The following is a 21,770-nucleotide window of genomic DNA, read 5'->3' on the forward strand; positions in this document are numbered from 1 at the left end:
TGAAACCTTTATCAGATCAGATAATCAGCGATCCCAGTAAACTAATGATCCTGGAGATCACGAGACGAAAGTCAGCCCTGAAGGCGATTTGTTATCTGGCGCTGTAAAGCATTATGTCTTGTTCGCCCTTCTACTACCAAGCCGCCTACATCAGACAACGAATACAAGGATCGAAGATAAATATAAAGTGTAATGGAAAGAAGATTATCTTTGATGCTCAAGTAAGATTACATATCATAACTGCTTTTGCACATCATTCTCGATGGTATACTACATCGTGCGAAGCATGAGCCCTCGGCAACCTACAACCTGGAGCTATCCCCTGGCTTACTGCCCGCACAGCATGAAGTAGAGAAAGCGTTGCGCGACATAGTATCAACACACACTGACGAAGGAGGAACCCAAAGACCAGGATTCTTGATAAAGAAGTTCGAAGCGCGTAGCATGATGCTGACAGGCTCAGCTGGCATGATGGGGAAATCCTCAGTGCGTGGGAAATGGGTCAGGCCAAACTGGAGGTAACAGACGATATCTGTGTTCTCGATAGACTCATTCCTCTTTGCCCAGTCAAGAATGGTCTCATTGTGAGGGTGATTCTCCTGACCAGTCGACTGGCAGACGTAGTTCCCGGCAGGAAACAATTCATAATCCTTGTAGGGAAGCACCCATAGAGGCTTGCGTGCGAATGCAGCGCGCGTGTGGACGACACCACCCGGTTTCGCTAACAAGGGAGGGCAGGATGTGTTGATGATCTTGAACCCAACGGGCTTCTTAGCAGATGGGTTAATGGAGTTCGGGTTGATGATATCCCATGTCCGATTGGTTTCATAGCAGTAATCAGCGGCACCTTCCAGGGATGTGCGAAGTGGTGTCTTCTTGCTGTAGAAGGCATTGCCGTAGAAGTTCTGCGGAGATCCCACTGGATAGTCTGATGCAACAGCGTCGTTTTGGACAACGGAGTTGTTTTGGCCATCCACCTCGGGATCAATACGCAGTGAGAAGATGTGTTGATGGTTATGGGCAGTGATTTGAGGAGCTACTTCGGTTCCGTATGGTGCAGCCTGTTCGGTGGAATGCAACGGGTATGTGTTTAACATGCCGGTGAGCTTAACTTCGAGCTTGTAGGTTCCGTCAAGAGAGAAGATATGATAGAAGCCATAGTCATAGTTGGCCGCGGTGATGATTTGCGAGATGATGAGTTTCCGATCGCGGGCGGAGATCACTGTGCCGTCTCGGAAGTCTGTGTGTTTATACAGAAGGCCATTATCCTCTTCATGAATGCAGATGGCGTTCTTGACAACTGCGGCCTCACCACTTGCAAGGGCCATCACTCCATCCAGGTAATGAATCGCGCCCTTGCAATCACAACCAAGCTTCAATGAGTTGCTCATGAAGCCACTTCCATACTCACCCACATCAAATGCATGCTTCTTGTGGTGAGGCTTTTCGGGGCAACCATAAGGCACCACCATCTCGACCACACTGATTCGGTTAAACAAAGTACGCTCGCGGTCTTGGTAAGGATCATGCGCGCGGACGTCTGAGATGACGATACCCTCTCGGTAGTTGAACCCGATGTGCATCTTGTAGCCGGCCCAGGAAAGCTCATTACCCTTCATCTGGAACGAGACACCTTGAGGTTGGGTGATATCGATAGGTTTTAGTCGGTCATGGTTGTACTTGTCTCCAATAAACTGGGGCAGGTAGTTGTGCTCGGTAAGCGGCATGGCTGTGCGTTCTCCATTCACATAGCGGACATCCACACTGAGGATCTCCTCTCGCTCGGTATCGGCAACGATCGAGAAGTCCAAAGGATGGGCGTACTGATTATCGAACTCAGAGTGACGGTAGTATGCCAGACCCTGCTGGAGACGACGCTCAAAGCCCCAACGCTCGTCAATGCCGATCGCCCAGGCATCAATGTACACCTTTGACATGTCGGTGATTCCGATCTCCTTGCATGCTTGGATAACGCGAGGATCCTTGCGCGCAAGGCCCTCCAAGATATCCAGATCTTCGAGGGTGAGAGTTGGCATGGCGTCATTGACGTCCTTCCACTCTTCTACCTTGGACTTGGTCAGATTGGCAACGGCCTCAGCGATTCTCCCGGACTGCCGGTCGATGACAATGGCGAACGCGCGACGGTCGGGACGTGGCCCATTCCCTTGTTTGAAAGCGGCATACTCTTGCTTCTTAGGCTCACGGAGAGTGATGCAGTTAAATTTGAGTTGCTTCGGACTGGCGTATTCGCGGAACAATGCTGCCGCCACTGGGATCTCTGCAATCGATAGCTGATCTATGATACCATTAGTGTCTGCTTCCTGTCCTACTATGTCATGATAAGCTTACCAAGTGGATGAGGAATTCCTTGTGGTGTCACCGCGGCAGCTGCGGCACTGTCGTAGTCTTCCTTACGAAAGATCGTGTAACCGGGGATCGATGTTGTGTCTGGCGCCATGGTGTATGTGGTTTTGGTGAACAATGTGGTACTAGTTGACTGGGATGGCCATGCCAAAGTAGGTTTGTGGGACAGCGGGCAGATGGCCTTTATATAGCTTCAAAAACCAAGGTATACATTTTACAATCGCGTGAAGCTTCCCTATACGGAAGTTCGAGTCCCGATAACTGAAGAAGACAGGCCGAGTGACTAATATTGGTCTGGTGGCACCGGCGGCTACCGAATTCCAGTCCATTATCATTAAGCAACCCCTAGTATTACGTTTAGAATTCAAGGTTGTGCCTTGTGCAGCGACTAATCATGGGGGATTTGGAAACCCACAAACCAGAAGCCGAGCGATAGAAACCATGGATGGGACCTGCCCCATATAACGACCGTAACTACCTAGACTTTTATTTTGTGGGGCATGCATTCCTTTGTTGATCAATGCTCCTTAGGAGAAGCTGGAGGAGACTGGCTAAATCTTGGCGCATCTCACCTCGCCTTATCTTTTGCTAACTCCCCTCTGTTAGATCTCTACACAGTCTCGCAAGCCACTTTACTATCCATACCTCGCTGCTCCCCTGGGTATCACTCATTACTTGTCTGAACAAACAGTCCTGGTGCCTGCAGAGCGCGACACGGCAGTTGTGGACGTAGGTACGATGCAAGAAGCCAACAATTTCCAAAACACCCCCCGCAATTCGGACCCGGCATGATCCACAATGATCGTACCATGTGGACATTCTTTAAAGATTGAGTAAAAGCACCCCCGTTGTGCTATACCTGGTCTAGGAAGTCCAGCCGAACGAACCAACTTGGCGCGTCGGGTATCGAGGGCTCTGGTGGAGACGTTGGCGCAATTCGACGCTATTGGTCAGCTGGCATTGAGCTTTGACAATCAAGCGAGATAGCTTGCCACTACGGTGTTTGTTCATGACTGCCGCCAGAATATGTGGTCTGGAACTGATTTTGAGGGATGAGATGATTTGCTAGACGCTTCAAAGGTATGGTTGGAAAGCATCCCTCGGAACCCGAAGTTATGGAGCTAGGTTCTTAGGGTAAATGTTGATCTTTGCCTGCAGAAAGCCCTATTTTCCACACCCTGTGGTGTTATGTACCTGGCTATCACCAAAGGCTTGGTACAGTATATAAGCTATCACGCATTGCAGCTCTTCTCTGTATAAGATTACTGAATACTACAGTCGCTCCAAACTTTTAGCATGACACAATTAAACTAACGTTACTATAGGCCTGAGCGCACGAAGATCGAGAGGCCCATAATCTGATTCTCGTCCGAGAGTCCAGCCAACCCTCTTCAATACTCCAAGGTCATCGCCAGTAGGGGTTACAAGGAGCGAGAAATAGAAAGGTTCTTCGGGTGTTAGGCTGAAATCGGTAATAACCAAGCCAAAAAGTTTCATAGCCCTGATCGTCTCGGCCGGATCGTCGAACTGGCTGTTGATGGTGTCAACTCTCCCAGTAAGGCAATTCTCCTCTTCATCTGATGTCTTAAGGCCTATGCAGCCAAACATCAACAGGCTGTTGTCGCCCGACAGGACGAGAGGAACAAGGGGCACCTCGATCTTGATCCAACCACTTTTCACTCGTCCATAGGGGTTTTTGCCGTCTACCTCAATGTGTAAACCCATTACGGACGCTATGGGCTCGGTGGTCACAGAGGACTTACACAAAGGGCCATCAACAGAAGCCCATGACCAGGATGGCGCACGGTACTCACTTACGGCCGTGCATTCTTCAGAAGATTGCCAGCTTAATCCCTGCACCAGAGAGCCATCCCAAAGCCCAGCTACATAAGTGCCCCCCAGCACCTTGCCGTACTCTTGCGCTATGCCAGATATAGCAGGTAATTTGTCGGCAGGATATGTCAGCTTGCACTGACTATAGAGTGCCACTAGCTCATTCCAGTGGGCGCGCTCATTCTCGGGCGGTGCGGGACCATCATATATGCTCTGGTCGGTGATCAATCTGTGGGGGGGCTGGTTTGTATGATCCGCTTTCAATACGTCGATCAGCTCGATGCCATCCTCTGAGATAAAACTTGTTCCACACCCGAAATACACTCTATCCCTCGCGAAAAGCAGGTTCCGGCGGGAAAACAAACGTTCCTGAAATGTCCATCCCCGTTGAGAGAGGGCCTCATCTCTGAATGTCAACAAATCCCACTTGCACATTTCTGAAGAAGCTGAAAGCAAGCAGGCGTCAATGTACCCTCGAGAGTTGTTGCTCGTGTGAGGGAGACGTACGCTGGGCCTGGCCTTTCTGGGGGGCACAAAGTCCCTTCGTGCTACTCGCGGCCCAGGTTGCCGATATGCACAGGTAGGCATTCGCGTAGATTGACCCCATGTTGGAAGATTCTCTCTCCCAGTCTTCCACGTCATCTTGGTAAATACAGAGGCGGTCGATCCACAGGTACTGAACATCGAGAGCTCGTGTCATCAGTCTCGCATCTTGAAAGGTCTGCGGGAGGTCACGAAGGCATATGCCTTCCTTCTTGGACGCCACGTTTGAGCGTGTTGTTGCCGAGGTGCTGTCTCCACCCCAGCAGTAGCTAAGGGTCACATAATGCCCACGAGTCTCCCCATTAAACTCGACGAGCTTGACCAGGTCTCCCGAGGCTTCGGACCCCACATCTATGAGCCTAGTCGGCAGGGGCTTTAGGGCCGTAGCACACGATCGGTGTTGGTTGTTGCAGTCAACGATCCAACTGGCGAAATGATGACATGCAGCAGTATCCAGGGTATCTCTGGGCAGGCGTCCCCGGAACACGGTGGCAAGAGAGTCCCCTGGGCCATATTAGCAACTACTACTAGCGTATATGGAGATTGACTACACCTTCGTCACAGCAAAAGACTATCGCACCTAGTACCAGCACCGTGTGCTGGGCTATATCGCTGGGGGCGAGCCACGTGTTCGTATTGTCAGGAGTGAGCACGATAAAGCCATCGCCGTCAAGCCGCCTAGTCAACTACAAATCGAAATGGGGCTTACTTAATTCTGGTTCGTGCGATATGATCTCTCCTGTCTCGATATCTGAAATCAATCCATCAACCTGGGTCTCAATAATGTAGCAGAGCTCACACCCCGCCGCCGATGCCCCGCGCAAGCTATCTAGACTCGGGTGGTGAGGGACGCCCAGGGCATGCCGTGGTGATCGGTCGTCCTCATTATCTAGTTCAAATAGGATCGCATGACTTCCGAGAGGAAAATGGATCTTTCCGTTGGGGAACGGGGGGGAGGTCTCCTAAAGGGATGCTTTGGCACAATTCGCACAGAGTCATCGTGTGAGCTGAAACGACTAAGTCCAAATGGTGCGGAAAAGTCATAAATCAAACTAAACGTGAGGGTGACCAAAAAATGCTCCGTTTGCCATAAGCGTCAGTTCAAGATCTCTGTTGAAGTCTACTCAGCTACTGTTTAAGATTCAATCCTGTCCCTACTTATCAATGGTAAATCGACCCCGGGCGGGTGCCACGTAGCTGAGGCTGAGATTGAGGTTAAGACTTCTTGAACTTGCTTGCTATATCTGAAATATATACATATACTAATTCACAAGCAAGCAGAGCTGACATGGCATAAATCATTAAACAGATAAAGGACGCTTTATTTCTTTAAATCCGACTATCCACCTCCATTTCATGCGTGGCACTAGGCCCATATTTGCGAGTCACCACGAAGTTCTCGAAATATTGATCACCACGATCCAAAAGGCAGTTGATTTGACTGGGGTGGATGTAGTTGAGGACCGCCATAGCAACAAACATCAGCAAAGCGTCGAAGACGTAGATGAAGACTTCATGTTTCATGAGGAAGCCGTCGTAGCCATCCAGATATTCCACGACACGAACTACCGACCGCACCAAAATCAGAACACTGGTCACATAGAGTGCAACCATGTGTCGGCGCCATATACGACCTGCCTCGGCAGATGCGCCAATGTGTTTCTTCGCCATGCGCAGCTCAAAGACGATAGCGGTGATCACGAAAAAGCCGAAGAAGATAATTTGCACGAATAAACCACCAATGATGACGTGTTCTCCAGTGCTGGGATCATCTGCCGAGACCATAAGACCGGCACCTATATGTCGTTAGTTTTAATTCTAAACGGGGGAGGCTATGTGTGTGGGTGACCGAGAGGCGCCCTCAGGGTGAACGTACCAGACGCTTGCATCAAGAATGATAACACATCACCCGCCACGAAGATCTTTGTCAGCCAGCGCAGGGGAATGATCGAGTATTGCTCTGCCTGAAGCATAGTAATGATGCGACCCAGAGTCATATAGATACTCGCAGCGAGAAAGGCTGGTGCAATCAGGATGAGGGCGCTTTGCATGATATACGGGCCCTTGGTGTAGTTGGGTGCTTCGTTTGTTGATAGTACACGACCGACATATCCAATTGTTTCGACTAGGGACCATTAGGTAGAGCCATCTCTGCAGCTTGAGGTCACAACTTACGGATTCCACCGATGGCAAAAGGGATCATGAACCATGTCCGCGTGCGGAGTAGCTGATAAAGATGAAGAAGGGTGCTGAGGGCGAATAGTGCGACGAAGATGCCGCCAGCGGCACCCGATGGTGTATAGTAGTAGAAGATGAACTCCATTGTGGAGGTATAGTGTCCCGCAGCACGAAATATTCAAACAGACTTGTAGCGTGGTGGTCTTTGAGGGCACACTTTCTGTTTGGAAATGTCCCAGCACCCACAGCGGGGGAAGGGACATCTTAAATAGAGCCCAGAATGCATCAGATCCTCGTTGAAATAAAGAAAAGGGGACGAAAACGTGGTGGCTACCCCCTATAGTGTATTGCGCGGAGCAAATAACCTAGTGGGTTTGATTTTCTATCCGTGGCCCACTTTGGCCTCGTTCTCGTATTCTTTGCCCTTTGCAGCGCTTAAGTTCTGCGCCCTCCCCTTAGTTGCCACTAAGCAAGAAATAATAGCATTTGCGTTATGTGTTATGCCCTCAGCCATCCATTTTAACATAATTGTCATATGGAGTAGCTATAACAGGTCGCAGTCTCACCGAAAATCCCCAGTGCGTGATACTGACTGGCCTTTCTGACGAGATATTCTCACGACGCTTCGTTAACGGGCCCGGATTCATGACCGTCTATAGCTAGCTATAGTTCTAGCCACTATCTAGAGGCTCCAACAATAGTATCAAGTTGTTAGAATCCTCTCGTCGGCAAATCTCAACGTGGGTCTCCCGTTACACAATCAGACAAGAAATTTCCTGTCTTGGCGTAGGAAGGTTAAATCGAGATCGAGAGGCAGTGCCACAGACGCCAGAAGATCCCGACAGTCTAAATGGATACCTTCCAAATATAAATCTATGGCACTAGAAGGGAAAAGTGGGGAGGCGATGAGCTTGTCGTACTTCGTATTGATCACCGGTTCAGGTAGTCTAGGGCTGGACTAACGTCTCCCGCCGGTTAAAGACCCATTTTTCTGGGCCATGTTTATGGATCCATGAACACCCAAATTTAGAGTAAACAAAATGGATCAGGGCCTTGAAACAATACGGAGGCCTTGGTACTTTCAGTGTCTGCACATATATTCTAATCAAAGTTCTACCTGGCAACCCTCTCCCAAGCTATCCTTAAGCAACCTATTTCTCTTCCTGCAGCCACGAATTACCTGCCCGAAATTTGCCAACCTCTTGATCTTACTCGAGCGACATCATGGGATACCAATACTACCACTATGATCCATCATCAGGCGCGGCAGTTAGCTTTGCTGCTGTCTTTGGCCTAACGACGGTTATACACATTTGGCAGATGATTCGGACGAGGACATGGTACTTGACACCATTTGTTATTGGTGGTATATGTACGTTTTGTTTGACCTTCCTAACAGGCTATACCTTGCGATAATGTGCTAACACATGGACCTCACTTCAGTTGAGGCTATCGGTTACCTATGCAGGTTTATCAGTGCGACCGAAACACCGAATTGGACGATGAAACCATACGTGGGACAGAGCCTACTACTGCTCCTAGCGCCAGCCCTGTTCGCCGCATCCGTGTACATGATTCTTGGACGTATTATTCGAATGCTGAATGCCGGTTCTATCTCCCTAATCCGCCCTTCATGGTTGACCAAGATCTTTGTGACCGGTGACGTGTTATCCTTCTTGGTACAGAGTGGAGGTATGGTCGTTCTTATCGGCGAGTAGAGAAGGCCAGCTAACATCACGGTGTACAGGAGGAGGCATGTTAGCCAAAGCCAATTCGCAAGATTCAGTAAAGCTAGGCGAGAATATGATCATCGGTGGTCTATTTATCCAGATCATCTTCTTCGGGTTCTTCATCGTCGTTTCGATCGTCTTTCACCGTCGCATGCTGTCTACGCCTATGCATCACATGGTGGTCACTGAAGTTCCGTGGAACCAGTATATGAAGATTCTGTATACGGTCAGTATTCTGATTATGATCCGGTCTATCTATCGGGTTGCCGAGTACGTCCAAGGAAGTAGTGGATATCTGCAGAGCAAGGAGGCTTTCATCTACGTGTTTGATGCGGCCTTGATGTTCGCCTGTTGCATCATTCTCAATTGGTGGCACCCTAGCAAGATCGTTTCTTGTAGAAGGAAGGTCGAAAATAGTGGTGATCATGAGATGTTGAATAACACTCACTATGATAACACTCAGTATGGGCGTTATTGATGGGTTCTCGGATCAGGAGGATTTCTCCACTGGCGTCAAAGCCGATCAAATCAACATTTCGGACATAATCCTAGATCCCCTTTTATTGTATTACTAGATACACAGTATTGTTATATTAGTCGAGGGACCAACCACTCTACATAGCTAACCTTTTTTGGTCAGCAACACATTCCAGCAGGGCTTAAGCCCTAATCCATAATCAAGACGATACCAATATCGCCATATCTGCCAGCTATTATCCATTATAAATATATTAGAATTTATGGGATATCCTGTGTTTTCCTGTATACTATTTTCCGGCAAGTTCTTGTTGCAACAATACGTTAAATACCCTTCTGTGTACGTCATATCTCTGTGCTGTCACATTTCATTCTTCAAGCACCACCACCTGCCCCTAAACAAGCCTCTTTTCTTGTTTACCTCCAATCTATTAAGAATCAAGAATCCCATCTACTGTATTTGAATGGCATTGGTCAATTATGGGAAGTGGGTGGAAAAACTTGGCGTGTCATGGTGACGATCCAATGAAGTCATCCTATCCGATAATCGATATTTATATGAGCTGGCCAGACTTACTGCACTCAAATTCTATACATTCTAACTGAACAAACCATATCTCCAGCATCCATCATGTCGTATTTTCTGAAGCAATTTAGGCCCCGTCTCCTGTGCGGTATTTGCATCCTACCTCTCGTCAGATGTTCTGGTATTCTAACAGCTGTAGGTTATGGCACGCGAGCGTTTTCCTCTAGAGGCGCCATCCTTTATCAATCACCTAAGGTCGCAAATCCCCGTTCCAGCAACCCTGAATCCCAAGCGATCAACACGTCGCGGGGCAAGGAGTCGCGTCATGACGACACGCCTGACACGAGATCCGTACAGTCTCCTATTTCGAACCAGTTTGGCCCCACGAGCGAAAAGCATGAGGGTGAGGAACAGTCCACTACGACGGAACAAGTGCATAACGACCCGAGTAAATCACCAGAGGAGAAGAGAAAGAATGTCGAACAAGCAGGACGCAGGCCGATGGGGCCTGAGGACGAGAAATAGGCAGGCGTACCGGGAGTCTTCGTTATATGAAACACGATCGATTTAGATGTACTTATATCGGGCAATATGTAGATTGAGTTATCCTGGAATAGTACCATTATGACTTCAACTCTGGTCAATTCCAAGGGTTACGTTCCGATGGCTTAAGTTAGGCCTCCCGGATTACTATAAATAAATGATGTTATTATCCTAACCTATCCGGTCTCTTTTCGCCTCGGCTGTCGAATCCTGGACTTAGTGCTTACTGCCCTACTAACCATGCTCTTTATTCTCTTTGTCTGGTGCTTGTCAATTATATAAGCTACTATCGCACCAAGCCCGATTTGTGATAATGAGGTTACATTGATCATGTCCTGCCGCCTAACTCGTTATCAGTAGGAGGGGTTGTTGACTGCGTTCTTCAATCAGAGCTTAGGGCTCCGGGATCCTTCGTCCATAAACTATCTTCTACAGCCTTCCTTCCATTAACCCTTCACCTTTTCTCCCGTATCACCCAGACGTTAATACACAAATGCGCGTCCAGCTATCCCCCGAGCAAGTACCGCGGCGAATGCGCATCCGCGAACTTCTTCCCGACCTCGACCTGGGAGCCTACCCCCCAGGTCCGCTAAATTCCATCACCGACGTGCCTGGCGTGCACGTTCACACCCAAGAGATATTCGGTGCCCAAGGCGCCATCAATACCGGCGTGACCTGCATCGTTCCCCGCCCGAACTGGTCCACCAATGCTTGTTACGCCGGGGTCTTCCGTTTTAACGGCTCGGGAGAGCTAACGGGCGCACATCTGATAGAAGAGACGGGGCTTCTCTGCTCCCCTATTGTTCTCACTGGAACATTTAATATTGGGGCCGCCCACCAAGGGATCTATCAGTATGCCGTCAAACACCTGGGGACTAACAAGGATGGTCAGTTGGAGTGGCTTATGTTGCCGGTCGTGGGTGAGACGTTCGATGGGTATTTGCATGACTGTACATCGTTCGCTGTGGCTCCTGCGCACATCGTGCACGGTCTGGAGAGTGTGGTGGCTGGGGAGCCAGTTCGAGAGGGTAATGTGGGCGGTGGCGTGGGCATGGTTTGCCATGGACTGAAAGGGGGTACCGGGAGCAGCAGTCGCCAGGTTCTCGGAACCTACACGGTCGCAGCGTTGGTCCAGGCTAATTACGGGCAATTAAGAGATCTCCGCATTGCAGGGGTCCCTGTTGGGAAAATACTAACTGAAGACGCTGCGAGCGACCCCTCAAGACAGGGGATGTATGAGGAGGTCGCACAGGCAAAGGCCGAGAAGGACGGCAGTATAATCGTTGTACTGGCCACAGATGCGCCGCTTCATCCCGCTCAGTTGCAGCGTGTTGCCAAGCGGGCAACCGTTGGTCTTGCTCGCGTTGGTGGCCAAGGACATAACCTGTCCGGGGATATCTTCCTAGCTTTCTCTACTGGGAACGAGATACCTGTCAACCAGCACAAGAGACCTGCGTCAGTAGCACGAACTATTGACGTGCTGGATGATTCTGCTCTCAATACCTTGTTCGAAGCGACCGCCGATGCGGTTGAAGAGGCGATATACAACGCACTTTGTATGGCGGAGAGCCTTCAAGGTTTTCAAGGGCATACAATCGAGGCACTTCCTCTTGCCCGTCTGAAGGAGATCATGAGGCAATACCAACGGGTGTAGTGCTTGGAGCCAATATCAGGCTGGGTATGATAAATTGAACATCCGCAATTTTCCGTGTCGAGATAGATCGTATGTCTATGTTGCTGAACGTGTCTTTACTGATATCTCGCGAGGCATTTATATAAGAAGTAGCTGGGAGAGACTGTGTCTAGTAATTGCGTTTCATCTTTCTATCATTATGTGCACCACGGTTTGACTGTATATGGTAGCTTAACGAAGAATCTCTCACCTGAAGCATGCGTAACATGAAAGTGATCGACTGTCGTGGTAAATATTGTCATAAGGACGAAGCAAACTGTGCCTAATTGGATTGCCTTCTTGTTTAACAGGGAGACTTGGGCTTGTCTCCCCCGGGGAGTGAGCCATGTCGTTTATAATATCGTCGGTCGCGGATACAGATAAACGATAGGAAGCCAGCGAGACCACTACATCATATTAAACCCTACGCGTCAGCGTTTTCCTTATAGTAACTAACATCACTTAGTAGGTCTGAGACACATACCATAAAACAAGGGCCAAGATAACTATGATAACACCTAATGCACGACTACTCGTGCTGTGGGAACCCGATGTCCCCATGATAGATATGATAAACAGGGCGAACCAGAAGATGGTATCAATGATGTTCAAGATCATGTTGGCTTTGCTGCTTGCCCAGCGCTTGAACCGCGCGGCGTGAGCGGTCACGACTTGATATATCATAAAGACTGCTGATTTGAGGCACTATACATATGAAACGTCCTCAGTTAGTTTAAGCTGACGGGGAGAATTATTGCTGATAGTGTATAAGTTGAATCACTCACCACCGCGATACCCCATGTGTTGGTCCGACTTGATGGCGTACCCTTATCGGCCACTCGGGCGATGACAAGGATGAAGGTTAATAAGAGCAAGGAGCCGATGATGATGTGCAATCGGAACTTGATTTTGGGGTTATTTTCGATTGAGAGATTCATTTTTGTCGGGTCTTTCTTTTGGGAGCGACTCCGGGTATTATCTTCAACTAATATGAGAAAAGCGAGGATCTATGAGGTTGAACAATAGGAGTAGAAATATCGAAAATAGTGATTGCAATGTTTGTGTTTACTTTCTAGCACCTATTCCTGTGATATATATATATGGTTTTGTTTACTGTGCCTACACATTGTAAGTTGCATATCGTACTCGTATAGACGTCGCCAAGGGGAGAAGCTGCGAAGCCTTCTGGAATAACTTCAATTTACAAGCATCGTACCGGGGAACCTTTCATTCTGATACCGGGGTCAGCCATAGGGACGCAAATAGGCACCATGGAAAAGCTCGGTCTAATTCCGTTTACCAGCGAAGTCCTCGCATTCGTATCGTTAACCATAACAGGCTATAATGACCCACCGGCTCGAAATAGTTTGAGATTTCAGCCACTCAGAACATAGAAGTAGTAAAGTAGCCTTCGAGACCCACTACTCTGGCTCTATGAAAAAGATTGGGCTGGGGATAGAATTGTTGACTATCGCACAGTCGTTAGAGAGGCTTAGCATCGCTTGAATGTTCACCTCGTCGTTGTATTCTTGGACAAAGTAATAGGACCTTTGGGATACTATCTTCTATATCGATTCTTCCGTTCTAAATTAAATCAATTTGGAACTTTGCCGAAGACGTCAATAAATTTCATAGATAATAGGTATCTCGCAAGGCGTTGTGAGCCAGTATACTCTACGACACCTCGCGAAAGTTAAGACAAGATCAGTCTCGATACTTCCCCTTTGCTTACAAGGGTACGTTGGGTGTACTTGTTCTTAGAAAAATATGTCACCAATCATGCACGTTATATTTCAAATATCATCGCGTTGATGGCATAACTGCCAGAGGCAGATCGTACGTAATTGAAGTTGATAGTCGCAAAGCAGGTGTATGGATGAAGAAGCAGTCTATATTAACAATCCATTATATATACATATATTTATAGCTATCGCCCCACCCATCGAAGACCTACTGACTCGGCATCTGGCATCTGCAACGTAAGGCCCACCTTACTATTCTGTATCAAGGAAAGGGCATGAGATCTTGCCTGGTCCATAGTTTGGTCACGAGAAGGCACTAGTTCCACACGGTGGCTTTTAAAGAAGCAGATAAGAACTGCAAAGACCTCGATCTGCGAGAACCTCTGCCCCGGACACAACCGCGGCCCGTCTCCCCAGGCGAATAGGTACTTGAGCAATTCATTTGAAACCTTCTGCAGAGATGAATCGCACGGCTGTAATATCCACCGATCGGGTCTCCAGGCCAGAGGGTCTGGACCCCATTGCTTGGGATCAGTATGCAGGGCTATGGTATTGACATTTACAGGTGTATCCTTAGGGATTATGACCTCTTGCTCAGGTAGCACTAGGGTCTGAGCCTGGGGATCTGTCTGTCGCACTAGAGTTGGCACGGGGCCGTAGAGCCTAAGAGTCTCGTACTATACGTACCATTAGCAAAGTAAACGAACTTTATCAGAAGGGGGGAAAACTTACCAGGATTGCTCGCAGTCGCTGTGTTTGTGGCAGAATCTGGCTATAGGACGGAACCTCTTCTCCATCAGCTCGATTGTGTGACAATTGGTCGATCTCTTCTAGCGCCCAGTCCTGCCAGGCTGGGAATATCGCCATGAGATGAATGATATAGATCAAGGCATTCGCAGTGGTCTCGTGGCCGGCGAACATGAATAAAAAGAGATTTCCCGTAACTTCATCGCTCGATAGCCCACGATGATCTGTTGGAGCAAGGATCGAAGAGAGGAGGTCTGCATGCGCCGACAGTTTTGGTCGTATCGTTCGGGCTTCCACAAACTCGGTCAGTAACTCCCCCAAGGCTTTATGGCTCCTCTTGAGTTTCTTTATTCCCTCAAATCCTCGGCCTAGAGCCATTGGGTTCGATATCCCCTTTAATACCACATCCAGATGCCATTGACAGGCAGCAACATCACCTGCTAATATCCTAGTATCGTCTTTATCATCTCCATCAATATTAAGACAGGCTTTAAAAAGCACAGCCAGGCTTAGTGCCATCATATCGGACCGTGTACTGTAGACAGGCTTGGTGTTGTTCCATTTCGTCATCACTTTTGTCGCATTTCTCGTCGATTCGGCCCAAACTGCCTCGTGTAGTTTTTCATTGAATGCACGCGCGGTCAATTTCCGGTGACGCTGCCAGTCGGCCCCTTCTACCTGAACCCTGTCAGTCCGCTATGCTCCGACATCGTTGTAGACGCTAGAACGAAAAGAGAGGATATTATCGCGAATCCCATACCGTTGCTAGGTTTTTGCCAAAGACATTCATTTTTTCTTGATTCTCTTAGTAACTAACCTGCGTTCCTTTCGGGAAAGATCATACCTAGGAGACTACTTGGTTTTGGAAAGTCTCTCCACCGTGAAAGCACTTGCTTTGCGGCATCCACATCTGCCACGTACAGCTCACATGTCGCCGGCGTGACCAAGATGAATAGTTTTCCATACTCGGCATGGACTGCGAACTTCTCCTGGAAGCGCGAGTTTCTCTGGATGAGTCTCACAAACGCTAATCGAGTGATCCAAGTTGGTAAAATATCACGGTCCAGGATATATCTCAATGACTGCAATGCGGCACCGCTAGTTGAAATAGGACTTATGACAATCGGCACATGCAGCGCCTTTGCCTGTTTCCAGTTGCGATACCATGGCCAACCTACATAGATGCACCAGATAGCAACAACCAAGATGAGTGCTGACGCAAAAGACATATGGTGCAAAGATGAGTGACACTCGATGTCAGGACTATTGGAAATTGGCAAAAAACTCGATGCCAGCGCGCAAAAAGGAAGAGGACTGACACGAGCGGATGTTGAAGATCTTATCAAAGTCGACTCGAGCCGCGGTGGAACATATATATGAGCTTAGCCTTGGCTAGTTCAGGGACCTGGCCATGCACAGACCGGAATCCGCCACAATTTGGAGTCATGGTGCTTGTTTGGAGACAAATTTATGTTGCACTGCTGCGACCTAACCACTACCGACTGCTTTGTTGCCCTGGCTAAGAGATGACGAGCCACTTTGCGTCGCTGGATGGATCCGGTGGGTCTTGTAGTCGTACTCGTATCCATGACTTAATGGAGTGCGAACTTCCGCCGGATGTGGTGCATTGAAGGCGGCAGAATGTCTACCAAATAACGCAGGCGGTGGGAACGCGGAACCTTGTGTGTGGCGTTTTCTCGAAGCACCAGAAACTTTGAGGCAAATGACTTCACCAGTAATCAAGGCTGTCTATCATTGGGATAATGAGTTGCTCGTACCTTTGTAGGTGTCCACGAAATGCCCATTCGTCGACCCCACCGGAAATCCAGACATGGCTGCAAGGCCTGTAAACGACGAAGAGTGAAGGTAAGCCACTATCCTTCCATCCGGTTGGTGCTTGGCACGATGTAGATAGACAGAAAGCATTAGGTCTTCACCTTCAGGGATTCCAATGGCCGTGCTCACCATTGAACATTTGAAGGGCTCGTCTCCTAACCTGTGTATTTAAGTGCGATGAAGTACGGCCGACCTGTTCTAATTGCAAACAACGGCAAGAAGACTGTGACTATGGCACAGACACCCCTTATATCTGGGCTACTGAGGAAAATACTCATCGGCGACGAGCGCGAAGCCGGGTAAAAACATCTTCTAATAGTCAGGATACAGCGCTACCATCAGCAGATACCTCCTTCGACCTGTTGGATAGGTTTGGAACAAATGGCCCAACGGCGAGCCCTAGTCCGGGTTTGGAGATGAATCAGCTGAGGCTCATAGTCCAGTGGCAAACAGATACTTACCGATTCTTCTCACGGAATGAGGAAACAAAGCATATATGGGGGGTGCTACTTGTTGAGGAAGCATTGAAGACGCCTTTCTTGATGCACGGCATCTTAGCTGTGTCCGCGTTGCACATCTCTTTATCTGAAGTTGAACCACAGAAGTCCTTCTGGTTAGGTTTGGCCACAGCACACAAAAGCGAAGCACTTCCTCAATTTCTGGAAAATCTACACAGTGTCAATGCAGCGAACGCCAAGGCAATGCTGGGCCTCTCCGGCCTGGTAGTTGCATTTGCCTTCGGCTCTGCGTTAACTGGGGTTTCTGACGCCGACCAGCCCTGCTTAGATACTTTGCATAACGTCTTTGTCCTTTGTCGCGGTGTACAACAGATTATCAACGTGGCTTCTACTTTACGACACAGTAATTTTGCTCCTCTCTTCGATCCCACTCCACCGCAGGTTACTTACCCCGACCGTGCCAAAGAATCCCTCGATCGCCTCGAACAGCTTAATGCTGCGTGTGGAACGGACGGGGAACACGATACTGCTGCATATGCGCGTGCCATTCGTGAGCTAAGAGGCCTGTCTGTTCACACGTTTGCCCAGCCGACGTCCATGATGCTGGCCGCCGGGTGGGCTATCAGGGCGACTCCCGAGTATCTCCAATACGTCCAGCGACATGAGCCTTTCGCGTTAGTCATTCATGCTCATTACTGTACCTTCTTGCATATAGCACGAGATAATTGCTTCCTTCAAGTCTGGGGAAGCTGCGTGCTTAGGGAGATTTATCATCTACTGGATTCCACGTGGAGACTTCATATCACTTGGCCTATCAGTGAGGTCTTTGGAGAGAACGTGGCTCCGTGAGGTTTTTATATCAGTTATCATCTTTTCCTCCACGGAATTTACATTCAGCCAGTGCGTCTTCCTCATAGCGTTTTTATATTTATAAAGCGCATGTATAATTATTTTATCACTCGTCCGACAGAATAAGGTGATTCTACTGCCAGGAGCTGATGGAAACCATACTAGCCAGGTCACTACTTTTCATCAATAATATATTTTGGCAGCCATTGAAATGCAGAACAAAGCGCGGATTTGAAGCTCAACCAACAGCATATTAAAACAGTGGAAATATAGAACCATGTACTTAGTTTTCTTTTCGGATTTCTTGGATGTATCCCATAATATTCGGTTCATAATGCATAGCTCGCGGTTCGTGACTCGTGCGAGGTATTAGCAGCCGAATAATTGGCGGTTGCTATCTACGGACGCCGAATACAGGTTGTTTCTGGCTTCATCAGAGCATAAAATAACAATATCCAACCAGAAGCTGTTCTCTATGTTCTTTCAGAGAAGCTCGAGAACGGCTTAAATACCAAGGCTGTGTCAAGCTAGTATCGTAGCAAGTTGTTGTCTAGCTATGATGGCGGAGGGTCTGACCTGCATGGATTGGCGGGTAGAGTTTTGAACTGCATCAAAACATCAGATAATCGTTCTGGCGGACTAGATCCCTCGAACAGGTCTTCGTAGAGTTAGCGCGTGTAGTATCAAAAGGGGAATCAGCTTACAAATTCCATCCACGGAATATTCCCTGGCCTGTCTGCCTGTCGGTGCCGTTCGTCCCAAACTCTGTTGAGCAGTTCATTCATAGCCGGGTGAGGTGAACCAGTTGACCTTTTGATCTCACGCATACAGAACTCGATAAATCGTTTTTTGGTGAGGTATAGATGTTTCTGTAGCAGCTATGAACAGAGGGAACAATAACCTTTTGAAAAATGCTGAGTCGGTCGAAATTTCCGCTGAGGCATCAAGGATTGAACGAACGGACGACTGGATTCGTTCATCCTCACAAGGAATAGCCCATGTATCTGGGAATCGCAGTACCCTGATAATACAGACATGGCGGTAGGCTTCTGCGGGCTGTATCCACTCCGGATCTCCACTCGGAAAGGCGATACTCTGAGGGTCCCAGACGCGAAAGAATTGTTCCGCACCGTCCAGTAGGTCCTGAAAGGAATCACCGGACATCGTTCCGTCCATATACTGCTTTCCTGCCGTGATAACACATCCTATCTCGTAAGGCAGTTCCACTGGACACCCCACTAGAGTCTCCAGGTTGAAGTGGTCGGCTTCTAAGCTGCACCTGCGGACGTTGTCACTGTAGGCTAACTTTTCCGCGCCGCTGAATGCTCGGAGTACGTCTAGCCTTTCTGATGGTTAAAGTAGGTTGGGTACGATCGATGGGTGGCGAGACTTACCAACCTAGGGCTGTTAGAAGAAATGTTGTTCGTGGCGATGTAATAACCTTGGGCTGCCGGGCGAGCTTTCCGCATGTATAACCAGCCCCGGTAAGATGTACTCCATGAGACGACACCCCAGTCTCACAGATCTGTTGTCACCATCAGTCTCCAAACATTCCTCTGCGTTTTAGATATTGTGAGTAGGAACCAATGCTTACATTATACAGAACTAGTAGAGCCACAACCGCCAGCAATACGTCCTGTTCATCATCTGTGAGGCCGTATATCTCTTCTTTCATCAAGAGCGAGCTGAGGGACTGTAATGCGGATAGTTGATGCTCTATCGTTCTGGCGACGCTTCTATTTTCAGTCTCCTTCCTACTGGATGAGACTATGTGACACATAGTGAGGCCCAGCACAGCATGTAAAATTCCAATGTCCTGGTATACAAGGGGAAGGATATAGCCTCGAAATGGATTGTGCAGATCGTCGGTTTCAATTATCAGTGCCCTTCATAAAGTCTTATCAACTGGGTCCAATTAGAATAAGAAACGCATTTTTTGGTTAAAGTCTTCGAAACTCACAGTAACTGAGGAGATTTTCAGTCTCAGACAGTGTTAAAATCTCATGAAGCAAGGACAAGGTTCTAGTGGGACCTATCACATTGTTGCTTGCTGTAGTCGCATTTGAAGCATTATCTGGCTTCCGCTGTGACAGGTTCGACCGACGTGTTCTTTTCTTTTGATTGTAAGTATTTCCAGACTGTCCGTTAATGGTTGTCGTGAAGTTTGACCGCGTCTCTTGGCCTAGGCTTTCATCGTCAGTATTGACAGTATACTATGCATAGAGTATCATACTACTTGGAGATTACTCACCCGAGGAGAGCATAGGATTATTCTGTTCATGGCCTTTTGAATTAAGTTGATCTTGGAAGAAAAGAAACCGCGGGGGATAGCCTTCGCAGTGGAGACCTTTCACCCGACATCTGTTGCAGACCGGGCGAGCGCGGTCACATTTGCGGCACTTCTTCCGGCAGGTACCGCAGGCAGGATCTAATTGGGTGATCAATAGGTTTGGCAGATACCAAGTCAGTTAATGCAGTCAAATCTCACTTACTAGTCCGTGATTTCATGGCGAGAAACTGCAAGAATGCTGGGTGACGAAGGCTTCGCGTGGACGTCGGTGCAAGCTAAGTGGAGAAAGCAGCGATCAACGCAATAAATACTCTTCCAGCCCACGTGAGGATCAGGCTACTAATCCTTGTGGAGAAGAAGCTCTACGATTATAACTTGGTTCAGCTCCGAAAACTGAAGACAGGTGTGCTCTACGGTTGATAACATTAAATGGACCTCTAGAACAACTTCGGTTTCCCTTTTTTGCTTGTCTTGTTCTTATTGTTATGCTCAGACTATCTGAGATTCTATCATCATTTTTCTTTGGTATTCGTAGCGGTGGATACTATCTGCCTGAACTATATGCGCCACGTTACTATTGCCATGGCCTAGAAGAGCAGTCCGCCCGTTCCACTAAGGACACTCCCAGTTACCCAGCGCGATTCTTCGGAGCAAAGAAAGCTATTTAACATGTCAGCCTCAGATGTCGGTGTAATAAAAAAAGAAATAGTGGCAATTCCTTACCTCACCAGAGGTACAATGTCTTCGACCTCTCCCATTCGTGCCTCAGCCGGTGTACTTTCGATCATCGGTTGCAATGCTTGCTTGAATTCTGGAGAACTGTTGTGAAACTGATCTGTGGCAATTGGGCCTGGACTCACGCAATTGACGGTAATTCCATGAGATTGACCAAGCTCAGTAGCCCAAACCCTCGCGAACGCTTCTAGACCAGCCTTGTTGGCCGCATACACTGTGGTTTCGGCAACACCCATACGAGCAGCAGCAGATGTAATGAGCACTATTCTTCCGCCTCGAGGCATGTGAGGCACGGCGGCTTGGGTAAGGAATACCGGAGCTGTGCGATGGCGAGGCCATCCAAGAGCCCAATCATCAGCCTTGTCGTTTTAAGCCTTCTTATGGCCTGCTGCACATACCTTTCAAATTCACATTCACTAGCGTTTCGAAAAATTCCTCGGAAATATCTTTTAGATAGCAGTCATCTCCATTACCCGCATTATGAACTAGTATGTCGATAGTTTTGTTCGGGCTCGCTTCCACAGCTGCGTCGATGAGCGTCTGTCGATCTGTCGCGGAGGTGATATCGGCCTGTACTAGAACCCCCTTCCCCCCTGACCCTGTCCCTTCAATCGCGCGAGACACTGAGACTGCTGAGGGAAGCGATTTCTCACTAGTATATGTTATAATGACTGCAGCACCTCTGCGGCCAAGCTCGAGTGCAATACCTGCACCGATGCCCCTGCGGCTGATTAGCCATATTATATCTCCAAACCTCGAGCAAATAATCAACATACCGGGATGAGCCCGTTACAATGGCTGTTTTACCGATCAGGTTTGAGGACAGGCTCGGTAACTGCCGACTGCTCTGACCGTTGGTTGACATGTTATCGACGTCAATATGTGAGAAGAAAATGAAATGTTCACAGTTACAGGTCTTTCAAAGAAGGGGGATACCAAGGTAAAACTATAGAATGATGTTGGGGAATATAGCTGCAGCGACGTAAGTGTCTTTTATTTTTGGAGAACTATGATGCGGAGGTAAGAGGAGATGCCAATCCCCTTTTGGTTAACTGGTTGGGCGCATTACCGCATGGGGTAAGCAACCCAACTCAGTTTTAGTGGAGAAGTTACATGTTTAAGGCTTGGAATTGGAGCATTCTCGTTGTTCGTTCCTTTGATCCAGTCACCCTCAAGATGCGAAACACGCATAGCCGTATGCTTCCGCGCTCTGAGAGACGTCCTTTGATCAACGCACTGCCAAGAGA

The 21,770-nt window shown here is 48.3% G+C and overlaps 8 protein-coding genes across 8 annotated transcripts; 2 read left to right on the forward strand and 6 right to left on the reverse strand.

Moving 5' to 3' along the window:
* Nucleotides 1–302: 302 nt before the first annotated feature.
* AO090138000079 (peroxisomal copper amine oxidase) lies at nt 303–2,458 on the reverse strand (the record flags this gene model as incomplete). Its single annotated transcript, XM_001825538.1, has 2 exons — nt 303–2,296; nt 2,350–2,458. The coding sequence occupies 2 exons, from the start codon at nt 2,456–2,458 to the stop codon at nt 303–305; spliced, it is 2,103 nt and encodes a 700-aa protein (XP_001825590.1).
* Nucleotides 2,459–3,669: 1,211 nt separating this feature from the next.
* AO090138000078 (uncharacterized protein) lies at nt 3,670–4,632 on the reverse strand (the record flags this gene model as incomplete). The annotated part of the gene is made up of 2 exons (XM_023238557.1): nt 3,670–4,286; nt 4,341–4,632. 2 exons carry the CDS (start codon nt 4,630–4,632, stop codon nt 3,670–3,672), a joined length of 909 nt encoding a protein of 302 aa, XP_023093242.1.
* A 1,437-nt stretch (nt 4,633–6,069) lies between these two features.
* On the reverse strand, nt 6,070–7,063 carry AO090138000077 (RTA1 domain-containing protein; the record flags this gene model as incomplete). The annotated part of the gene is made up of 3 exons (XM_001825536.1): nt 6,070–6,536; nt 6,617–6,865; nt 6,916–7,063. 3 exons carry the CDS (start codon nt 7,061–7,063, stop codon nt 6,070–6,072), a joined length of 864 nt encoding a protein of 287 aa, XP_001825588.1.
* A 1,079-nt stretch (nt 7,064–8,142) lies between these two features.
* Nucleotides 8,143–10,176, forward strand: AO090138000076 (RTA1 domain-containing protein; the record flags this gene model as incomplete). The annotated part of the gene is made up of 4 exons (XM_023238558.1): nt 8,143–8,290; nt 8,362–8,610; nt 8,666–9,110; nt 9,927–10,176. 4 exons carry the CDS (start codon nt 8,143–8,145, stop codon nt 10,174–10,176), a joined length of 1,092 nt encoding a protein of 363 aa, XP_023093241.1.
* A 511-nt stretch (nt 10,177–10,687) lies between these two features.
* Nucleotides 10,688–11,848, forward strand: AO090138000075 (P1 family peptidase; the record flags this gene model as incomplete). The annotated part of the gene is made up of 1 exon (XM_001825534.3): nt 10,688–11,848. One exon carries the CDS (start codon nt 10,688–10,690, stop codon nt 11,846–11,848), a length of 1,161 nt encoding a protein of 386 aa, XP_001825586.1.
* A 2,354-nt stretch (nt 11,849–14,202) lies between these two features.
* Nucleotides 14,203–14,925, reverse strand: AO090138000072 (uncharacterized protein; the record flags this gene model as incomplete). The annotated part of the gene is made up of 2 exons (XM_023238559.1): nt 14,203–14,271; nt 14,341–14,925. The coding sequence occupies 2 exons, from the start codon at nt 14,923–14,925 to the stop codon at nt 14,203–14,205; spliced, it is 654 nt and encodes a 217-aa protein (XP_023093240.1).
* A 242-nt stretch (nt 14,926–15,167) lies between these two features.
* On the reverse strand, nt 15,168–15,584 carry AO090138000071 (uncharacterized protein; the record flags this gene model as incomplete). The annotated part of the gene is made up of 1 exon (XM_001825533.3): nt 15,168–15,584. One exon carries the CDS (start codon nt 15,582–15,584, stop codon nt 15,168–15,170), a length of 417 nt encoding a protein of 138 aa, XP_001825585.3.
* A 4,791-nt stretch (nt 15,585–20,375) lies between these two features.
* On the reverse strand, nt 20,376–21,388 carry AO090138000069 (SDR family NAD(P)-dependent oxidoreductase; the record flags this gene model as incomplete). Its single annotated transcript, XM_023238560.1, has 4 exons — nt 20,376–20,448; nt 20,512–20,842; nt 20,922–21,244; nt 21,300–21,388. The coding sequence occupies 4 exons, from the start codon at nt 21,386–21,388 to the stop codon at nt 20,376–20,378; spliced, it is 816 nt and encodes a 271-aa protein (XP_023093239.1).
* Nucleotides 21,389–21,770: the final 382 nt, after the last annotated feature.

This window comes from Aspergillus oryzae, chromosome 6, assembly GCF_000184455.2.
Source record: "Aspergillus oryzae RIB40 DNA, chromosome 6".
NCBI lineage: Eukaryota > Fungi > Ascomycota > Eurotiomycetes > Eurotiales > Aspergillaceae > Aspergillus > Aspergillus oryzae.